General features: G+C 41.3%; 1 protein-coding gene across 5 annotated transcripts in view; it reads right to left on the bottom strand.

The window, feature by feature from the left end:
- Positions 1 to 19,526, bottom strand: part of KIF26A (kinesin family member 26A) — a 148,414-nt gene that overhangs the window by 90,343 nt on the left and 38,545 nt on the right. For 4 of the 5 annotated variants that reach the window (XM_075926463.2, XM_075926464.2, XM_089778339.1 and 1 more), the window contains one exon: positions 6,263 to 6,763. In XM_075926463.2, the coding sequence (XP_075782578.2) occupies positions 6,263 to 6,763 (501 nt within the window). Of the gene's footprint in view, positions 1 to 6,262; positions 6,764 to 12,881; positions 13,023 to 19,526 lie in introns of those variants that run through there. The other variant, XM_075926467.2, reaches the window with a different exon arrangement.

Below are 19,526 nucleotides of genomic sequence, written 5' to 3' on the forward strand. Positions count from 1 at the left end.
CAAACACACACATGGCAGCTGGGCAAGGTGATTCCATACACTAGGAAAAGACCACATTTGGACAGCTCAGCCTTCGTGGCTGCACAGCTGAGGAAGACAGAGCCAAACTTAAAAGAAGGGCTAACTTTGGAGAAGAACTAAGTATAAATGCTAGATAACATTTTTAGAGAAGTAAATCATGTACATTTATTAACTGTTACACAAAGATATAGTTTACTTCTCTAAAAAAGTTTTTTAATCTTACAAGTACTAATTTAAGATTCAAGGCAAACCTCTAATTATTGATTCTTAGTTACACTAGGAAATTACCTCATCTTAGTCTTAAAATTCTATTTATAAGCCTAATAATCTCATTATTGATTACTGTGAGTGTATTCTAATTATAAATCCATTACCTACCCAACAAAGAAATAAGATCAATATGCACATAAATGAAAAAGGAACTTAAATGCATACATTAATGCCATTTCAGCTAGCACTATTTTATACACTGCCTAAGCCCATGCTACAACGTTAACAATAATATGATAAACCTTTTTCAATTAACATAGTTGATTTGACACTATGTTCTGTAGAGCGGCAATAAATTCCATTAAATATACATATAAAATGAATGAGAAGTCTAGGCATTCTAGCTACATCCTAAAAATTCTCTTTTTTTTTTTTAATTCAAGTCCTGAACAGTCAATTTATTATTGCTTTCAACAACAAAAAGGAAGAGACGGTCTACTACTGTGGTGTTTCTGTCCATGTTTCATGGCGCTGATAAATATCATAGCATTCCACCAGTCAGGGATGTGATGGTTCCATTGCTTAGGTGCTGCGACAAAAGTGTATTTTATGGGCCTTTTAAAAAGCATGAGGAGGATTCAAGCCCCATATTAGACAAATGAAACAATTGTGTCCCATCTATAAAGTCTTTTCTCCCATCAAGTGCATCCACCATCCAGGCTCAAGACTATTTAGTTGAGTCCTCACAAGTCTGAAAGATTTTTCCCTGCACAAATCACTGAGGTAAAAGCTAATGATTTTCAGAGGAACCTTTAAATCCATCTAGATTATTATACTGCACTCATCTCTGAGGAAAGGTGCCTACTGGAGACTAATCTTAGGAGTCAACTTCCAGATATCCATAAGCTTATAAATAGTAGTTATATACCAGTTATGAGCACACAAGTCAGAGGGAGAAGACAAAGGAGAAAAGAAGTGAAAGGGCTTTTCCAAACTCATGTATGAGCCATTAAAACCACCAAACAGCTAAGATAAAATGGTCCCATTTTCAAGCTCCATTTATCCATCTAACAAAAGCATTATTACTGCTGGGACAGGAGTGTCAGAAACAAAAATAGACAAGACTAGGGTTTTTTGAAAAAAAGTGGCCTTTTTTTCAAAAAAAACCTTCCCCTGCATCTAGACTGTGGCTGCATTTTCAAAAGTAAATCAAAAGAACGTGGCAGTTTTTTCGACTGCGGAAAACCTCATCTTATGAGAAATAATACCTTTCTCGAAAGTGCTTTCGAAAAAAGGCGCTATGTAATGCAAACTGTGCTTTTTCGAAAGTACTGGTTGTAGTCTAGACGCTTTTTTGAAAGAGGCTTTTTCAGTAGTTTTTTTTTTCCCCCTGAAAAGCCTCTAGATGTAGCCTAAGAGAACAAAAAGCTAAACAGTGGCCTTCAGACACATTCTGTTCTCTTTTATTATTAAATAAAGTGGCATTTGATGACCTGAAAGGTCCAGACTCAGAAGATGAATTTCTTTCTCATGGAGGAAAAATTGTCAAAAAAAGGGAATGGCATGTTCTAATTAAATGCAATAATTAGTTGATCAGAGGATCATAAAGGAGAATACAAGTAGTACAAATATCCCATGACAAAACAGAAGACATGGAAATTGAATGAACACGAACGGTGAAGGTCCCTGTCAAATCAGTTCAGCAAAGGAAGTGCATAGTTACAGTCTGCTGGGTGAGAAGAGAAAGATTCTTCATGCGGATGTACATTTTATGATACACTTGCTGAGTAGGCCAAGGATCCATGGAGCTGAATTTCTGGCTGTTGAGATTAGAAAAAGAAAAAAGCCCTAACCGAACACACTTGACTAATTCCCATGAAGCCATTGCAGAAATGGAAACAACTCCAAGGTTCAAAATTCAACCCTAAAAGTAAATGCTGAAAGTTTGAAGGCAGGTACCTTTACTCGCAACAGGAGACATGACTAAGACACAAATTAGGTGAATTTTATTTGCACGGGATATTCCATAATCCCTAACATCCACTTCTCTTAAATCTGCACTTGATAACAGCATGCTGAGTTCTTTATTAGTGCTTGTCGTCGTGATTGTCAACAAAGACTAGTATGGACTTGTTTCTTTAGGCTTGAATAATAATTGCTTAGCCTAGAGGAGTGAAAGGATCAAATTGGTGCTTTTTTGGAGGGGAACTTGCATATCCTATCTAGGTAGAAAGATGTGTCAGCAACTATACACTTGGGCTACGTCTACACTGGCCCCTTTTCCGGAAGGGGCATGTAAATTTCACCTATCGTAGTAGGGAAATCCGCGGGGGATTTAAATATCCCCCGCGGCATTTAAATAAAAATGTCCGCCGCTTTTTTCCGGCTTTTAAAAAAGCAGGAAAAGAGCGTCTACACTGGCCCCGATCCTCCGGAAAAAGCGCCCTTTTCCGGAGGCTCTTATTCCTACTTTGGAATACTTTGGAATTCCTTACTAGGAATAAGAGCCTCCGGAAAAGGGCGCTTTTTCCGGAGGATCGGGGCCAGTGTAGACGCTCTTTTCCGGCTTTTTTAAAAGCCGGAAAAAAGCGGCGGACATTTTTATTTAAATGCCGCGGGGGATATTTAAATCCCCCGCGGATTTCCCTACTACGATAGGTGAAATTTACATGCCCCTTCCGGAAAAGGGGCCAGTGTAGACGAGCCCTTGGTGTCTGGTGAAAGTGAGTGGAGTCCCCTTCAAGTACAGATTGAACCTCTATGGTCTGGGACTCTGTTCCTGCAACATCTGTTGTGTAACAGGACTGGAGAGCCCTTGGACCAGCAGAGCCCCACCACAGTGGAACCCCAGCAACCCAGGGACTGTGGCAACCCAGGCAGCCTTGGAATCTCAGGGGCAGTGCAGGTGGTCATGGAGCCTCAGGGGCAGTGTGACCCCAGGGGCCACAATGACCCCAGAGAGGCAGAGCCCTGGTGACCCCGGCAGACCCAGAGTGGCAGAGCCCCACCAGCCCTGCTGGTCCCGGGGCAGCAGCAGCCCTGTGGCAGTCCAGAGCTTTGCTGTCAGGAGGGGAGCCCTCCTCAGTCTTCTGATGGTCGCCAGGCTCTCCTGGGGTCCATACTAAAGAAGTGGAATTTATCTCCCCTGGTCCAGCAAACTCCCTCATTCAGCACCAGTCAGATCAAGGGTGCCAGACGAGGGAGGTCTGACCTGTATTGGACAGGGAGGCCTGTATTTGTATGGTTTGTTTAGGGTTGAATTTTGAACCTATTACAATCAGACAAATTGATGGTGTACTTTCCCCTAAAAATGAAAATATCAGACGACAGCAGACAAAATATAATATTTAACATTTTTTCAAGATAACTTCATAATTTTCGAGGAATCTGAATCATGATTTTTTGGATGTGGTATTGGCAAGAATATTAACCCACTACCATCCTTTGCTTTTGGTGTTTATTGAAGATGCACACTTCTGACATTGCAACACCCCCAATGATCTACTATGACAGCATCAAGAAGGGAGATTTTTTCCTACTAGAGATCAGGTTCCTATCTTGGAACACTGAACAACCTGGGCCAATAAAGGTCAGTTACAGAGCTATCAAAAGACTAAATATTCACTGATAAATGTCCTATTGAAAGGATTTGTAATGTACAACACTAAAAGCTGGAAAATAAGTTTGAAAATACGGGAATGACCAACAGTTGATTTTTTTTAAGTAATTTCACCAAGAAAATGTGTCATCACCATCATTATAAAACAGAACAAAAGAAAACCAGTTAAGGGCTAAATTTTGCCTTTAGATGTATTCACTTGAATAGGACTAACGTTTGTAAGAGACTCTTGCCTGAGAATTCCAAGACAAACATTGAACTGTTATTAAAATAACTGGGCCAGATTCTCAGATGGGATAAATCAGCATAGTTCCTTTGACTTCCATGGACCTATACCGATTTACAGCAGCTGAGGATCTGGCCATGTCTGGCTTGATCTAGCAAGGTACTTAAACACATACGTAACTTTAGAGAGGTGAATAATTCCATTGACTTCAACCCGACTACCATGTTAGCAGGGTTGCCAAGTTTGGTTTTATTCCTGGACGTTTCATCACATAACAATCTTTAATAAAATATTAATCTTTAATTCCTGGACATTCCAGGACAGTCTTAGAGAGTGCACAATCCTGACTGTTAAGTGTATGCTTACATACCTTGCTGACCAGGATCCTATATTTAGTTATTTCATTTTGCAGGTTGCTTCTATTTTTCTAATAGTCCATTTTTCAGAATATTGGTGTATTAAGACTCCCCAAATGAGCTAGTTGTTGTTGTTTTTTTTAAATCGCTGTAGAGCCACAATAAATACATCTGACTTCCATGGCAATACTGCCAATTGACATCAGAGTAACAGATAGGGGTGTGTGCACACAAGTGTGTGTGGGCGCTTGTTCCACGCACCCCTGAAAATCCACCCCCTGTAGGTTGCAAACTTATTAGCCTTTCTATAACTACAATATTATACATCAGTTTTTTAGAAGGCAGAGTGTCCTGCGGAACTTGGAGCTCAGTCAGTTGAAACTACCAAACCAACTTAGACAGTGATTATGTACAAGGACGTAGATGAATATAAAGTAGTATGCCAAACTGAATCTGAAACCTGTCCAGAGGCAATAGCTCCAGTCTTGCAAAATCTGCTGCAGGATATTTAAATAATCACCAGGGCTGTGTCTACACTGGGCCACTTATTCCGGAAAATCAGCCGCTTTTCCGGAATAAGCTGCGAGCTGTCTACACTGGCCCTTGAATTTCCGGAAAAGCAACGATGCTCTACTGTACAAAATCAGCTGCTATTCCGGAAAAACTATTCTGCTCCTGCTCGGGCATAAGTCCTTATTCCGGAACACTGTTCCGGAAAAGGGCCAATGTAGACAGCCCAGTAGTCTTTTCCGGAAAAAAGCCCCAATCGCGAAAATGGCGATCGGGGCTGTTTTCCGGAAAAGCGTGTCTACATTGGCCACAGACGCTTTTCCGGAAAAAGGGCTTTTCCGGAAAAGCAGCCTGCCAATGTAGACGCTCCTTTTCCGGAAAAACTGAAAACGGAATAGTATTCCATTTTAAGCATTTCCGGAAATTCATGCCAGTGTAGACACAGCCCAGTAGTCTTCAAGTTGCCTAAATCTCATCTAAATGGGGACTCCTCCAGCAACACAATGATGAGGTATTGATTGTGGTAGCAAGTTGTTGGTTTTTTTTGTTTTTTAAAAAAACCTAAGAAGAGTGTCTCCAATACAGCAAGCAACTTTTAGTCTATTTTCTTGGGGGGGGGGGGTCTTTTAATGACCAATACAAATGACCATACAAAATTGGTAACTGATACTCTTTTGAAGGTAACAAGCATCTCTATATGGCATTTCTCCCCCCTCAAGACAAACATCGTTCTAGAGAGATTCATACAATACAGAAATTTAAAAAGAATATTTGTATTCAGAGTCAAAAATACAATGTTTTTAATGGTCAGAAAGCAACATATTAACATCCCAAACAGCCTTTTTCTGTGGTAGTAACTGTCCTACAATAAATTAAACTTCAGAGTTCCTATTTCACTACCTACGTTGTACAAACAACTGCCAGTGCATTCAGCAGGGCTCCTGAAGTTCAGCATGATACTCAGAATCATGAGGCAAACTCATCCATGGTACAGCCCCCTGAAGCTTATGGAGTTACATCATGGATGAATATGGCCCCCTTTTTTTAAAATTTTATATATATATATTTTTTAAGCACGGATACCAGGTGTGTGAGAGTTAAGGTCACCATCTGTTACATGCAAAGCTGAAATGTGTGCAAACAGATTTGCAAAAAGGTTGTTCTACCACTTGATAGCAAAAGCAAATTAACTTACATATGCTGGGAAAACACCATCATTTTAAAACGCCTTTCAACTCTAGCTTCTTGAGACATGGGTCAAATCAGTTTGAGCCAATTTCCTAAAAAACTAATCTTTTTATACAAGTTGCCAGTACTTACTAGACAAGCTTGAGGAAGAAAGCTGTTCACTCTGGAGATACTCCACATCCCCTCAAGATATTGCTGAGCCTGAATAGTCACTGAGCTCAAAGCACCACTGAGGCCGCTGGGAGCCACAGTTACTTGAACACTGGAGTTTGGAAAACCGCTTGTGCCTTGAGGCCATCCAAGTCCCTTCTTTCTCTCTGTCCCCGAGAAAAGACTTGTTGATTTCCCAGACTGCCTACCCACCTGCCCAGCAACAAGAGGCAAGTCCCTTTGGGAGGACACAGTCACCATCCTTGGTAAGACACTGGTCACTGCTGCAGAGCTTTGGGGGAGGCTGGGTACTTCTTGATAGCTGGCTTGATTAAGGGTGTGGATCATTTGAATGGCTTCCTGCTTCAGCTGATTCAGGTGAGTGGCACAAATTTCACATCTGCTCTCTCCTTCATTCCTGTTTTTCTGTAAATGGTCAGGCACTTGAAGCTTGTCAAAAATTAAAGCTGATAATCTTGGGTCCTAAACAGAAAAAAAAATAGAAAAAAAGATAAATAAGTCCAAGACAAATACAGGAAAAGGAAATAGTCTACAACTCACTCTTCATCTTTAGTGGTAATTACAGTGTAGGTATCTTTACTAACTCTTAGGCTTCAGCTGAGCACCCTGGCGGACTCACAGCCCATAACTGATTAATCAGTCATAAGCAGATTCATTTGTATAATGCCCAGCATGAAAATTATTATCGGAGTTTAACAGTGGAACTTGTGTTGTGCTTGATAACTACTCATCTACTTACCCTCTTAATTAACTCTCCTTTTGAAATGGGCCCATGTTTTCCATGCTCAGCAACAATGTTGTTTCAAGTGCATACCCTACTCACATCATAATGCATTTCAAAGGCATGCAATCATCTTAAACCCATGAAAATTAGACCGTGCCACACTAAACAGATTAAAGCGTGACCTGGTAAATGTTTTGTGGTCCTTGCCCTCAGTGTTTAATAGTCAAGTAGCATCAGAAGTAGTTTACGTGATACTGACCACAGTTGGTTCCTCTGTTTCATTGACAACTTCATTACTAAAAATTGTGACCTAGACAGCATTTCTTACGTTATAACTGCTTTGATGAAAAATACAGCTGGAGCCTACCACTAACTTGAGAGGCGCTACCTTGGGCATGCCAAAAGGCGGATTTGAAAGCAACACCTATTTTGTTTCCACTGAATAAGATTTTCTCTCAAAAATCATTTCACACCTTAAAACCCATCACTATGCTTCCAGTTCAGAGATACAGTAACCTATCTCCTAAACCATGCAACTGCCTCTCCTCCCCCACAGAGCATGGTAAGGATCAGGGAAGAGATTAAACCCAGCTCTGTTGTAAATCTGCTACCAATACTTAATGCTGTGCAATGAAACTGACCAACTTCAAGCACTCATGTTGAGTTCTGCAGACAATTAAAGTTTTAATGAAAGATCACAAAGCAGACCAAGGTTTATTTGTTTAATTTTAAAAAAAGTGAAAACTATTTAATTTGCTTGTTAATGAGGAAGATAGACAAAGTTAGTAACCTAGCCACATCATATGTGCTTAGCATATACCCAGATTAGCAGTTTCCTTAAATGTGAAAACAACAAGTAGTCCTGTGGCACCATAGAGACAAACAAAAATACTAATATATATATATAAAATCACAAGCTAGTGGGCAGAACTCACTTCTTCAGAGAAGCTTCAGTGGGTCTGAAGAAGTGGGTTTTGCCCATGAAATCTCATGATACTATATATTAGTGGTCACCAACCAGTAGATCGTGGGACGTTTGACAGGTGATCCTGATGGTTTGGCTGGAAGGCTATCAAGTGCTGGCACTTCGTCTGCCCCTCAGTACTGCCACGCTGCTTCTGCCCTCTACTTTGGAGGTGCCCCTCACCCCTGGGAGCCTCCAGCTTGCTGTGCAGGGCACAGGAAGAAGAGGAAAGGGGGGGTGCTGGTGTCAAGGTGTCCCTCCCTCCACCTTATACCCCATCTCCACAGAGCAGAGAGTTTGCTGGCTGCTTTTGGGAGTGGTACAGGGCCAGGGTAGGGGTGAGCCTGCCTTAGCCCCCTGTACCACCACCCAGAAGCCACCTGTGGTAAGTGGTGCCCAGCTGGAGCCTGCATTCCAAACCCGGCCCAGTCCTGAAACCCTCCTGCACCCAAACCTCTGGCCCCAGCCTCATAAAAGTGAACGAGGATGCGGGAGAGAGGGTGAAGTGAGCAGGGGTGGGCCCTTGGAGAAGGGACAGGTCAAGCGTGTTTGGATTCAAGGTAGATCCTATATTGCACTTAAATTCAAAAAGTGATCTCATGCTTAAAAAGGTTGGAGACCACTGCTATATATATTTGTTTTAGTTTCTAAGGTGCCACAGGACTACTCGTTTTTAAAGTTAGAGGAACACGGCTACCCCTCAGATTTTTAAAACATGCTACTTTATGCTAAGCTGAGATTGCTCTCAAGGAAATGAACATTTTATTGAAAGACCAACTTTTCATATTAATTATGATATGCATCAATAAATAATTTTTAAAAGTCCTGGCATTTATATTTTTCTTTGCTTATTATTCTCTTTTAACTGAGCTATTTCCCTGCAGTTTGAATATAAAAAGTCTGAAAACACTATTTAGCAACTCAAGCAGAATCTTGGACTTGATTTTATTATCTTCTGCTGGAGTGCTCTTGCAATCTTTTCTTAAAGATATCTCACCAAGTAAAACACTTAAACAATGAATAGTCTAGCAGCACTTTAAAGACTAACAAAACATGTAGATGGTATCATAAGCTTTCTTGGGCACAACCCACTTCTTGATAGAAGCTGTTAAGAATGTACTGTGCATCACACTGATCATTAGCTAATATAATGCTTTTTCCCCCCATTATGCTCCTAAATTATTTTCCCTTACATGAATATTAAATAACTGATATTTGTAAACCTTGGAAATTATAAAGTATTGGTGGCATAGCCTTACACTAGTACAGAGCTGGACAAAATATGGCCCCAGGGGCCAGATCCAGACCACAGACCACCCTGCTGGCACGCTCAGGCAGGTAGCTGCACAGTTTGAAGTTCAGTCCACACATCTCTCTGCTCTGCAGGAAGGGGGAAGCTTTGTGTGATCTCCCCACCCACAGCCCAATCCTCAGCTCCTAATGGCCAGAAACAACGGACCAATAGGAACTGACCCCAGCCAATCTCCTATTGGCTGGAAACAACCAGCCAATAAGAGCTGAGAGATTGGCCTGGCGAATGGGTGCTGAACAAGTCTCTTCCCCCTCCTGGAGGTGACAGCCGGTGGAGTATGCAGATTGCAGTTTTAAGTGAGTACCGGCTGCAGCAGACAGGGAGCCCCGCCTGCCTTGGGGGTGCTGCAGGCTTCAGTAAGCACCACCCAGCCAGAGCCTGCCTCTAGCACCCCAGCCCCTCCTAAACCCAACTCCCTCCCCAGGTCACCATCCAAACCTTCTGCACCCCCTTGCCCTGTGTCAAAACTCCCTCCCAGACCCCCGCCTACACTCCTCCCCCAGGCCACAATCCTCTCCTGCACCCAAACTCCCTCCCAGACCGTGCACCCCATTCTCCTGCCCCAAATCACCACCCCCTCCCGTAGTCTGCACCTGCTTTTCCCACGTCACAGCTTCCTCCCAGACTTTGCACCACCTCCGAGTGCCCTCTCCCAGGCCAGAATCCTCTCCTGCACCCATATCTCCTCCCTGACCCTACACCCCTATCCCTTCACCCAGGTAACAACCCCCTCCTTCAACCAAACTTCCTCTCAGACATCACACCACCTCCTGCACCCCAGTCCCTTACCCCGTGCGCCCTTCTGTGCCCAACCTCCATCCTAGACCCTGCACATCCTCCACAGAAAAGTGCGGCCCCTGAAATTTTTAGCAGTTATGCGTTTACAAAAACAAACACATTAACATCTCTACTGTCTGTCTACTAAGAAAACTAAATGGTGCTAAGCTCACTAGTAAGCATTTCCAAAATAGAACATTCCGCCACACAATGGCACATCTGATTAGCTTTACTCACCTGAATAGTCCCACAAAATACACACATACTTTCCAGGGATAGTGCTACTTAGTTCTCTTAAGAGCCAATGTTACATCAGTGGGACTAATCATGCAAATAAAGTTAAGTCCATGCGTAAGTATTTCCAAGCTCTGGCATGCTGACATGTGTGACTAATATGACCATGCTAAAATGCTCTCCAATATTAAAAATAACCAAGTTGCTACATGAAAATATTTTCTGATCAAATATACTTCTGATGTAAAGAAATCACTAAGACTAATTCTGCTCCTCCTTACACCTAATTTCCAGCAGGATAACTATACACCTCAATAGATTTACTCCTGATTTAAACCAGTATAAGAAAAAAAAAAGAATGAAGCCCCATCATGCATGGATGTGAGAAGTGATGGATATAAGTTCAACAAAATGTGCAAAGTTACAAAATCACAGTGATACATAAATGTTTTGAGAAAACAACATATTGGAGAAATAACAGCATACAGCTCACAAATGTATTGTATCGTAGATTTAAATGCCCTAAATTCACTATAAAATCGTTCTCCCCTTTCCAGTGGTTGGATTTTATTGAGCAGTTGCAAGAGGCTGTTTAAACTACTCAAGCAGTTTCTCTAATCACTTCTTGTAGCTGTAGCCATCCTCCTGCTTCTCACTGAGGGACCAGCTGTGCAGTTGGATTACTTTTATTTTTCTACTTGGTGTGACAAAAACACCTGGCTAACGGATGGGTGTGAAAGGTAAAGGAAACACAAGTTACTGTTAAAAACATTAAACTTAACTTAAAAGTTAAAAGCCGGCCCAATGAAAGAGATTTTACTGCCCTGTGAGAATCTTGAGTCCTAGTGAAACTCCACTTCAAATAGCCTCAGCTCTAATAAGCCTTATGGGGAAGTTACACTTACACGGTTTACAGAGGGCAGAAATTAAGGTGACAAAATGTGGTGTGTGCATTGCAAGAAAGAGGGGGAAGGGAAATAAGAATTCCAACAATTACTGCCTCACAGACGGAAGGAAGAGAGCCAGACAAGGAAGGTTACGTGGTATGGTATGGTCAGGACCTCAACATATAAGATTAAGCCGTGCTCCAACATTTTAATGGATAAAAGCAGCTTTCTTTTATACTCTAGACTGACAGAGTATCTTTCAGTCAAAGCACATTAATAAACCACATAGTATTATACTTGTCACACCTATCATGCTACCTCTCCATACCTACTCTGGGCACATCATTAGCAATTATGTGCAGAATGCTTGAATGAGTTGAATACTACGGGAAGGTTCAAACTCAGATTCCACTGATTCTGAAAACCTAACTTCACTTTTAACTTGCTATTATATGTGAAAGAAAGAGCATAGTCAACCTGTAGTAAAAGCACAATCCAGCAAACTTTTACTCACGAGTAATACAGATTGTCTTATGAGAGCCAATTGCACTGAGAGCAAGCCAGAGCCAATGCTCCATAAAGTCCTAGAAAGTAAGCACTAGTCACACGAGTAAGATCTATGTCCTAGTCCTCATTCACATGAATAATCTCACTCACTTCATGAGTGAGGATTACTCACACAAGCAACAGCTGCAAGGCTGAAAAGTAAGTATGGTGGATTTTAAAGACCCTGATTCTGTTCCCAGTAAGTCTGTGGATAAGTCTTTCATGTATTTCAACATAAGTAGGTCTGAGCCTAAGGTTTGTGTTAAGTTTTTAATCTTTGACAGTAATTAAAAAAAACCACACCACACAATCTCAACAAGCACAAGTAATGAAAAGTTAAAGTTGAGAGACAAAGTTACCAATCTTTCCTTTCTAACTTAGAAATCTGATTTGTCTCAGCTATTGCATCAAATTTGCAGACTATAACACTGCAATATATTCCATTTGCCCCCTAAAAGAAAACATGTATTTTCTTTAGTTAACACTTTTTAAACAAATGTTTCAAAGTAAATATTACAACTGTAGAACACAAAGGCTGCGTCTAGACTGGCATGATTTTGCGGAAATACTTTTAACTGAAAAGTTTTTCCGTTAAAAGTATTTCCACAAAAGCGCATCTAGATTGGCAAGTGCCTTTGCGCAAAAGATTTGCTTTTGTGCAAAAGCATCCATGGCCAGTCTAGACGCAATTTTGAGCAAGAAAGTCCAGATCGCCATTTTAGCCATCGGGGCTTTTTTGCGCAAAACAGTTCTTCCCTGTCTACACTGGCCCTCTTGCACAAGTATTCTTTTGCAACTGCTTTTGCACAAAATCTTGCCAGTCTAGACGCACCCAAAGAGCTGAACCAATACCTACTATAATGATAATTACATCAAGCCCTAAGACCAGAATTTTCAGAAGAACCAAAACTCCCATTTAGACATCAAAATAAGTGGCCAGTTGTAAAAGAGGTCAGTGCCCTACAAGCCTGGACAGGAGCTGAGCTTGGAAAAAAAAAAATGTAGCTCTGAATTGTTTTGAAATTTTGGCCCCAAATGTGCGTTCACTTCTTTAAAGTCTGCAAATAGGTCCTTTTGTCTAAGCAACCACATATTGTTATTGCTAAAACAGAAAAAGTTTAATCTTTAAACCTTACCTTCAGCGATTTACTTCATGTGCCCACACTAACCAACAGGACAGAAAGAAGAAAAAGCATCTGGATTTTCACTTAAGAAGCTGCAATCATTGAAGTAACACCCACCCATCTGTAACCTTATCCTTTCAGTGAGAATTTATACCTGCAGTGTGAACAAATGATGAAAGTCAAACTGCCAGCAACCATCCTCACTAATTACCTACAGGTCTCTCCTTGTTCATATAATTCTAGTGAATCTTGAACAATATGCTCTGCATTAAACTAAATTCTTAGTTTCCAAAGCAAGATATTCAAACTTTAATGTGACATTTAGTTATTACCTTAGAGACAGACCTAGGTGCACAACATTTTTCAAAGATGTTTTCAGAGAAAGGAATGTACTTTCTCAGTTCAAAAGGATCAATGTTAATGACTTTTTAACTTAATTGCCTTTCCAGCTTTCTGCTATGTTGCTTACAAATTAGTTTTTACCTTACATGACATTGTGCAATATCCACTAATATCTTCTATATTGATAAACACTTTGAAGGTTGATGCTTATATTCAATTATCTATTCACTGGCAGAAAAAAAAAGAATACAGTGCTCAGCAAAACCAGAGGCCATTCAGTGTAATCAGAGAATAGCAGAATGAATGGTTAATTTTCAAAAACCTCAACCACATGTATCATGTAAGTGACATCATAGGACAGGCAATAATTATCCTATAGAAGAGAGAATATGAGTTATGTTTCTTCAAGTAATCAAGGCTGTAAACTCATAACCCTACTGTCATGTATCTTCCTAGTATATATGCAGTAAAGAAAAAAAAAACTTGTAAAACCCTCACAAGAATAGTATTGACTAGATGTCACGTTTTTTTTAAAAAGCACAATGTGTCTAAAAAACTGTAAATATACTTGAAATTGTTTCTCTGAATAAGAATGTCTTCATACCACAAATGCAGAGCTATTAAAATGTGCCTACATTTTAAAACATCTGCGTGCCTTTTTAAGGCCAAATCCTCCTGTTCTCCCTACCCCAGTGGGTCGGGAAAGTACCCCACTACCTTTAATGGAACTATTTGTTTAAGGCAGGAGAATCTGGCCCTCTCTGGGCAACTGTCAGTGACATGAATCTACAAATTTTATTTAAATATTCATTTCATATTCAGTTTAGGGCCCAAATCTTCACTAGTGTTCCTCTTCTGACTTCAGCCAGCCAAAGATCTAACCTCTGATCTTGTGTTTTAAGTTTAGCTAACCCAAAGAATTTTTAAATTTGAACATGAAAGTGAAGCACTATGTTAAATCTGCTTGAAAACAGATGTCCATGCTACATGAAAAGCTATTGCAATGCGTTAAGTTATTCTAATCTAAAGTCGGCCTTCAACTGAACTCTTTTTAATTCCATTTCCTGCCCACTTTAATGTGCTTTAGTGGTCCACAGTAAAGTTAAAGCAATAGGTGTGTGTCATAAAGATGAATTGTGCTATTGGAATGCATAATACAGTGGAAACAGGAAATGAGAGCAATCTGGTTTATTTACATCTCAGGCACCCATCAGCACCTCAGCCTACTCCCCATTGGTTACAAGGTTCTTTCTTCTTATCTCTTTGCATAGGCCCCTGCAAAGATTTAACTTGTAACCTCTCACAAGGGAAGGGTAGAGGCTGATCACATCTGTGTTTGTGAATAGGCAGACTATTGCAGCAAACAGCCATGCAGTGTATTTAGTTGGGGAAAAAAACAAAATAAAGGTAATGGTTGTGATTTAAAGTAATTAAAGACAAAGAAAATGTAGACTCCCAAAGAGATCTGCTATCACAATTAAATTTAAGTCAACACACAGGAACCAGACTACTTTGGAAAAACAATAATTACTATCTTACAAAATATTACTTTTAATCTCCTTTCTTTATGATCTAATTAAATAGATATTTTACTTGCATTTGAGTCAATTTTAGTATTCTATATATTTGATAAACTGCACATCCAAATGAGCATATAATTTTATGCTTATTTTAATACAGTATGGCTTCATTTTTAAAATGATTACTTTTAATGTGTAAGTTTATTGTTGGTTTTAAGTAATCCTTTAATTTCTCTCTCTCTATTCTGTGACATACTGTAACTTCACAATGCAAATTCATCACTGATTTGTTTCAGATGAAAATCTGTTCTTGCAATATCCATTTGCTACTTTGTCTATATCATAGTATCTTTTATAATATAAATGTTTTTTAAAATAGTTATAAAGCCATTACTGCTTACAGCTAACCCGCTGTGTCTCAAAAGCTCTCCTTTGAATCTTCATTTTTCAAAAAATGCTTAGACAGAAACCTTTGAGATAAACTGGATATTTTACATAAAAATTGATCGTTTTTTTAATTATTTTCCTGTTTGAGACTGGGGAGTGAATTCTCACTGGTGTATTGGTGCTTTAACTTTGATCCATCTATTGAAATGGATGGGACAGCACAACTTTTCATAGCACCAGAAGCAGTGCTCCCCAACACGGTGCCCGCGGGCACCATGGCGCCCACCGGGGCATTTGTGTGTGCCTGCCAAGTGACCAGGACCGGCCCAAGCCATTCTTGCGCCCAGGATCCCGGGCACGCGGGGCATGTGCGGTGCCAGCCTCAGGCACGTGCGGTGCATGAGTGACCCTGCCCCGGACACGCAGCAGCCCCAAAAGGTTGGGGACCACTGCACCAGAGGGTTGGAAGGGACCTCAGGAGGTCATTGTATCCAACCCCCTTCCCAAAGCAGGACCAACCCCAACAAAATCATCCCAGCCAGGGCTTTGTCAAGCTGGGACTTAAAAACTCTAGGAATAGAGATTCCACAACTTCCCTAGATAACCAATTCTAGTGCTTCATCATCTTCCTAGTGAAATAGTTTTTCCTACTATCCAAGCTAGACCTTCCCCACTGTAACTTGAGACCATTGCTCCTTCTTCTGTCATCTGTCACCATTGAAAACAGCCGGAACATGAGTAAGATATCAGAATTGGATCTAGAATCTGTATAGTGTATACAGTTCACATCACTTTGCCAAAATGGGCCTCTGAACCCTGTTCTAGGAGAACCACCTTACTGGGATGAAAAGAGTATTTCAGCCTCACTACCTTGACTCTGCTGAAAGCGATGATCAGTTCTGAGGCAGTCTATAAGCTGACGGGAAACAGGATTGAGACCAACATCCCATTTCACACAGTCACTGGAGAGGTAGCTGATAAACAATTGTTTGGGCCTGCTCTTCAGTTGGTATAAATGGGTGCAATTATGTATATTTCAACAGAGTTATGTTCATCTATATCGGCTGGACTTTTCTATTTGTACAGGTCAAAGCTTCTGGATTCCCATCTCAGGGTATGTCTACACTACCACCCTAGTTTGAACTAGGGTGGTTAATGTAGGCAACCGGAGTTGCAAATGAAGCCCGGGATTTGAATTTCCCGGGCTTCATTTGCATATTGCCAGGCGCCGCCATTTTTAAATGTTCGCTAGTTCGGACTCCGTGCCCGCGGCTACACGCGGCTCGAACTAGGTAGTTCAGACTAGGCTTCCTATTCCATGAGGAGTAACGATAGTTCAGAATAGGAAGCCTAGTCCGAACTACCTAGTCCGTGCCGCGTGTAGCCACGGGCACGGAGTCCGAACTAGCGGACATTTAAAAATGGCAGCGCCCGGCAATATGCAAATGAAGCCCGGGAAATTCAAATCCCAGGCTTCATTTGCAACTCCGGTTGCCTACATTAACCACCCTAGTTCGAACGAGGGTGGTAGTGTAGACATTCCCTCAGTGACAATGATGTCAGCTTGGAAAACCTGGATATGAGTCTCTGGGAAAAAATGCATGGAGTACACAGGACAGCTATATTCAAACTCTTCTGTTTTTCCAGTCAAACCATCTCCATCCAACTAACAGCAAAAGTTAGGAAGTTGACACTTTTCCTAAGTTTTTCATAAAACAGCCCTCATATATTTAAACTCACCTTAAAAGGCCAGCACCTAGCATAACATCATACCCCTTTAGCGTATCATGCACTTGCTCAATTTATTAATTACTTTCTAGTGAATGAACACAGGAGAAATATAAGGTAAATGGCTCAACTTTCAGAGCAACAAGGCTGCCTATTGTGTATCCTTCCTAGAAGCTATAGATTGCCATATGCAGAGGGTCGTTAGCCCAGCAGGGGGGCGATCTCCAGAAACAGTGCAGCTTACATTTATTCTGAATGACAATTAAAGTGTCAATGCTTTAACAAAAACTGACTTGCTGGCTTGACTTGACTTTAAATGTACAAAAATAGGGATCACGTCTTTTCCCTGGGGCCAGACTTTTCCCACTCCCTTTCACCTGCCCTTTGTTCAAAAAAAATGAGGGGCAAAAAGGTCATAGGCTAGCACAGAATCACAAACAGGAGACACTACTTCTCCACTACTCCTATGATACGCTACAGAAGTTTGGATCCCTATGGCCTTGCCACCAGCCCACTCCCAGAAGACAGTCCTGCCCTTTTCAGAGGTGGTTCACCTCTTCAGCCACACCATTTACCCCTATCACAGACCCCAGAGAGTCTTCAGTAAGGTAGAGTGCAATTACAGTCACATTATCAGGGCCACATCCACCTGAAGATGCCCCTCGTGCCATACAAGTAGCTGACTTCCCCGTCCCGCACTATTCCAAAATTCCAAAATAACGCTGCTGTGTAGACACAGCATAAGAGAACTTGAGCATGTGACACAGTTTCTCTGCACAGTACCACATAAGTGGCAGACTGACTTGCTGTTATGCTCAGGAGCCCTGGGTGCGAGGGCAGAAAAAACAAGATATATTTTAAATGCCCTACTTTTGTTTGCAGGCTATTTCACTACCCATGTCATTCAATTTCAGTCTGAATTTTTTCTGCCTTTACTCCTAGTTGTACCCCTTTGTACTACACTAAGTAATTCCTCTTTTCTTACGTATGTGTAGTGTATTATCACAATCCCCTGTGCTTAGCAGCTGCCTACCAAGATGTACTGTATATACTCGATCATAAGCCAACCCCCACAAGCTACAAAAAATTGTAAAAGCGACGAGGAGTCCTGTGGCACCTTGTAGACTAACTGAAGTGTAGAAGCATAAGCTTTCGTGGGCAAAGACCCACTTCGTCAGATGCATGACGACGAAGATGCATGCATCTGACGAAGTGGGTCTTTGCCCACGAAAGCTTATGCTCCTACACTTCAGTTAGTCTATAAGGTGCCACAGGACTCCTCGTCGCTTTTGCAGATTCAGACTAACACGGCTACCCCTCTGATAAAAAATTGTAAAATCACAATGACCTGTTCATAAGCCAACTCTATATTAGCAATTTGCAAACTTCCAGTCCAAGCTCATCAGTGTAAGCCGCTGGCACATCGGGACATTTTGTTTACCTGAAGCATCTGCAGACACGCAGCTTCTCATCTCCCATTGGCTGCTGTTTGCAATTCCCAGCCAATGGGAGCTGTGGGAAGCAGCACTAACCAAGGCTATGTCTAGACTGCAAGCCTCTTTCGAAAAAGCCTCTTTCGAAAAAGAGCATCTAGACAGCAAGAGGAAATTTCGAAAAAGCAAGCTGCTTTTTCGAAAGAAAGCAGCGAGTGAGTCTGGATGCTCTTTTTCGAAAACGCCCTGTTTGCAGTCAAGAACGCCTTTTTTCGAAAGAGCACTTTCGAAAAAAGGCGTTCTTCCTCCTGAAATGAGGTTTACCGCCATCGAAAGAAAAGCCGCGTTCTTTCGATTTAATTTCGAAAGAACGCGGCTGCAGTCTAGACGCAGGTGAAGATTTTTCAAAAAAAATACTACTTTTTTCGAAAAAAACCCTGAGTCTGGACACAGCCCAAGAGAATTGTTGGTTGCCACTTCCCACTGCTCCCGTTGACCCAGGACAGCGAACAGCGGCTACTGGGAGCTGAGGGGCTCAGTGCCTGCAGACACTCCAGGTATATAAAATGACCCAGTGTGCCAACAATTTGCCCTACTGGGTTGGAAACTGAAGTTTAACCAACCCCCTCTCCCCGAAGTTAAAAACAAATTTGTAAAACACAATGGCACATTCATAAGCTGACTCCAGGTCTTTACTGCATCATTTTTTACCTCCCGCCCCCCCCCCCCCGCCAAAAAGCAGCTCATGATTGACTATATGCGGTATGTATTTAGCTCTTTTAATCTTTCCTTACAAATGAATCCTTCCAGCCACCTATTCAATCTGTTGCTCTTCTCTTCATTCTCTCCAGGCTTGCCTGCACCTTTCTGGAACAGAACACAATATTCCTAGTTACAAATTACCACTTAGTGACCAGAATTGATAAAGTGCACCAATGTCAGTACCCTCAACTAGAATAGCTGATTATAGGGGACCCATACAATCTCATTAAAAAGCCTAAAATGCTCTGTGAGAGAAAGTAAACCAGCAGCATTCAATTATAAATGGAAAAACATCTACAAGAGATGCTGGTGACACACTAGTTATGGTGCCAACTGGGTGGCATGAGAAAAATGAAACTTTATCCATCAGTAGGCTTATCTTTCAAGCCTGGCAGCCACACTCCCTGCTGTGAATTTTATGGCATCTTCATAAATAATTTACTAAGTAAACACACTGCTCAGTTGACCTAGAAATATTTCTTCCA

The sequence above is a fragment of the Pelodiscus sinensis genome, chromosome 5, assembly GCF_052426305.1.
Source record: "Pelodiscus sinensis isolate ZL-2025 chromosome 5, ASM5242630v1, whole genome shotgun sequence".
NCBI classification, from domain to species: domain Eukaryota; kingdom Metazoa; phylum Chordata; order Testudines; family Trionychidae; genus Pelodiscus; species Pelodiscus sinensis.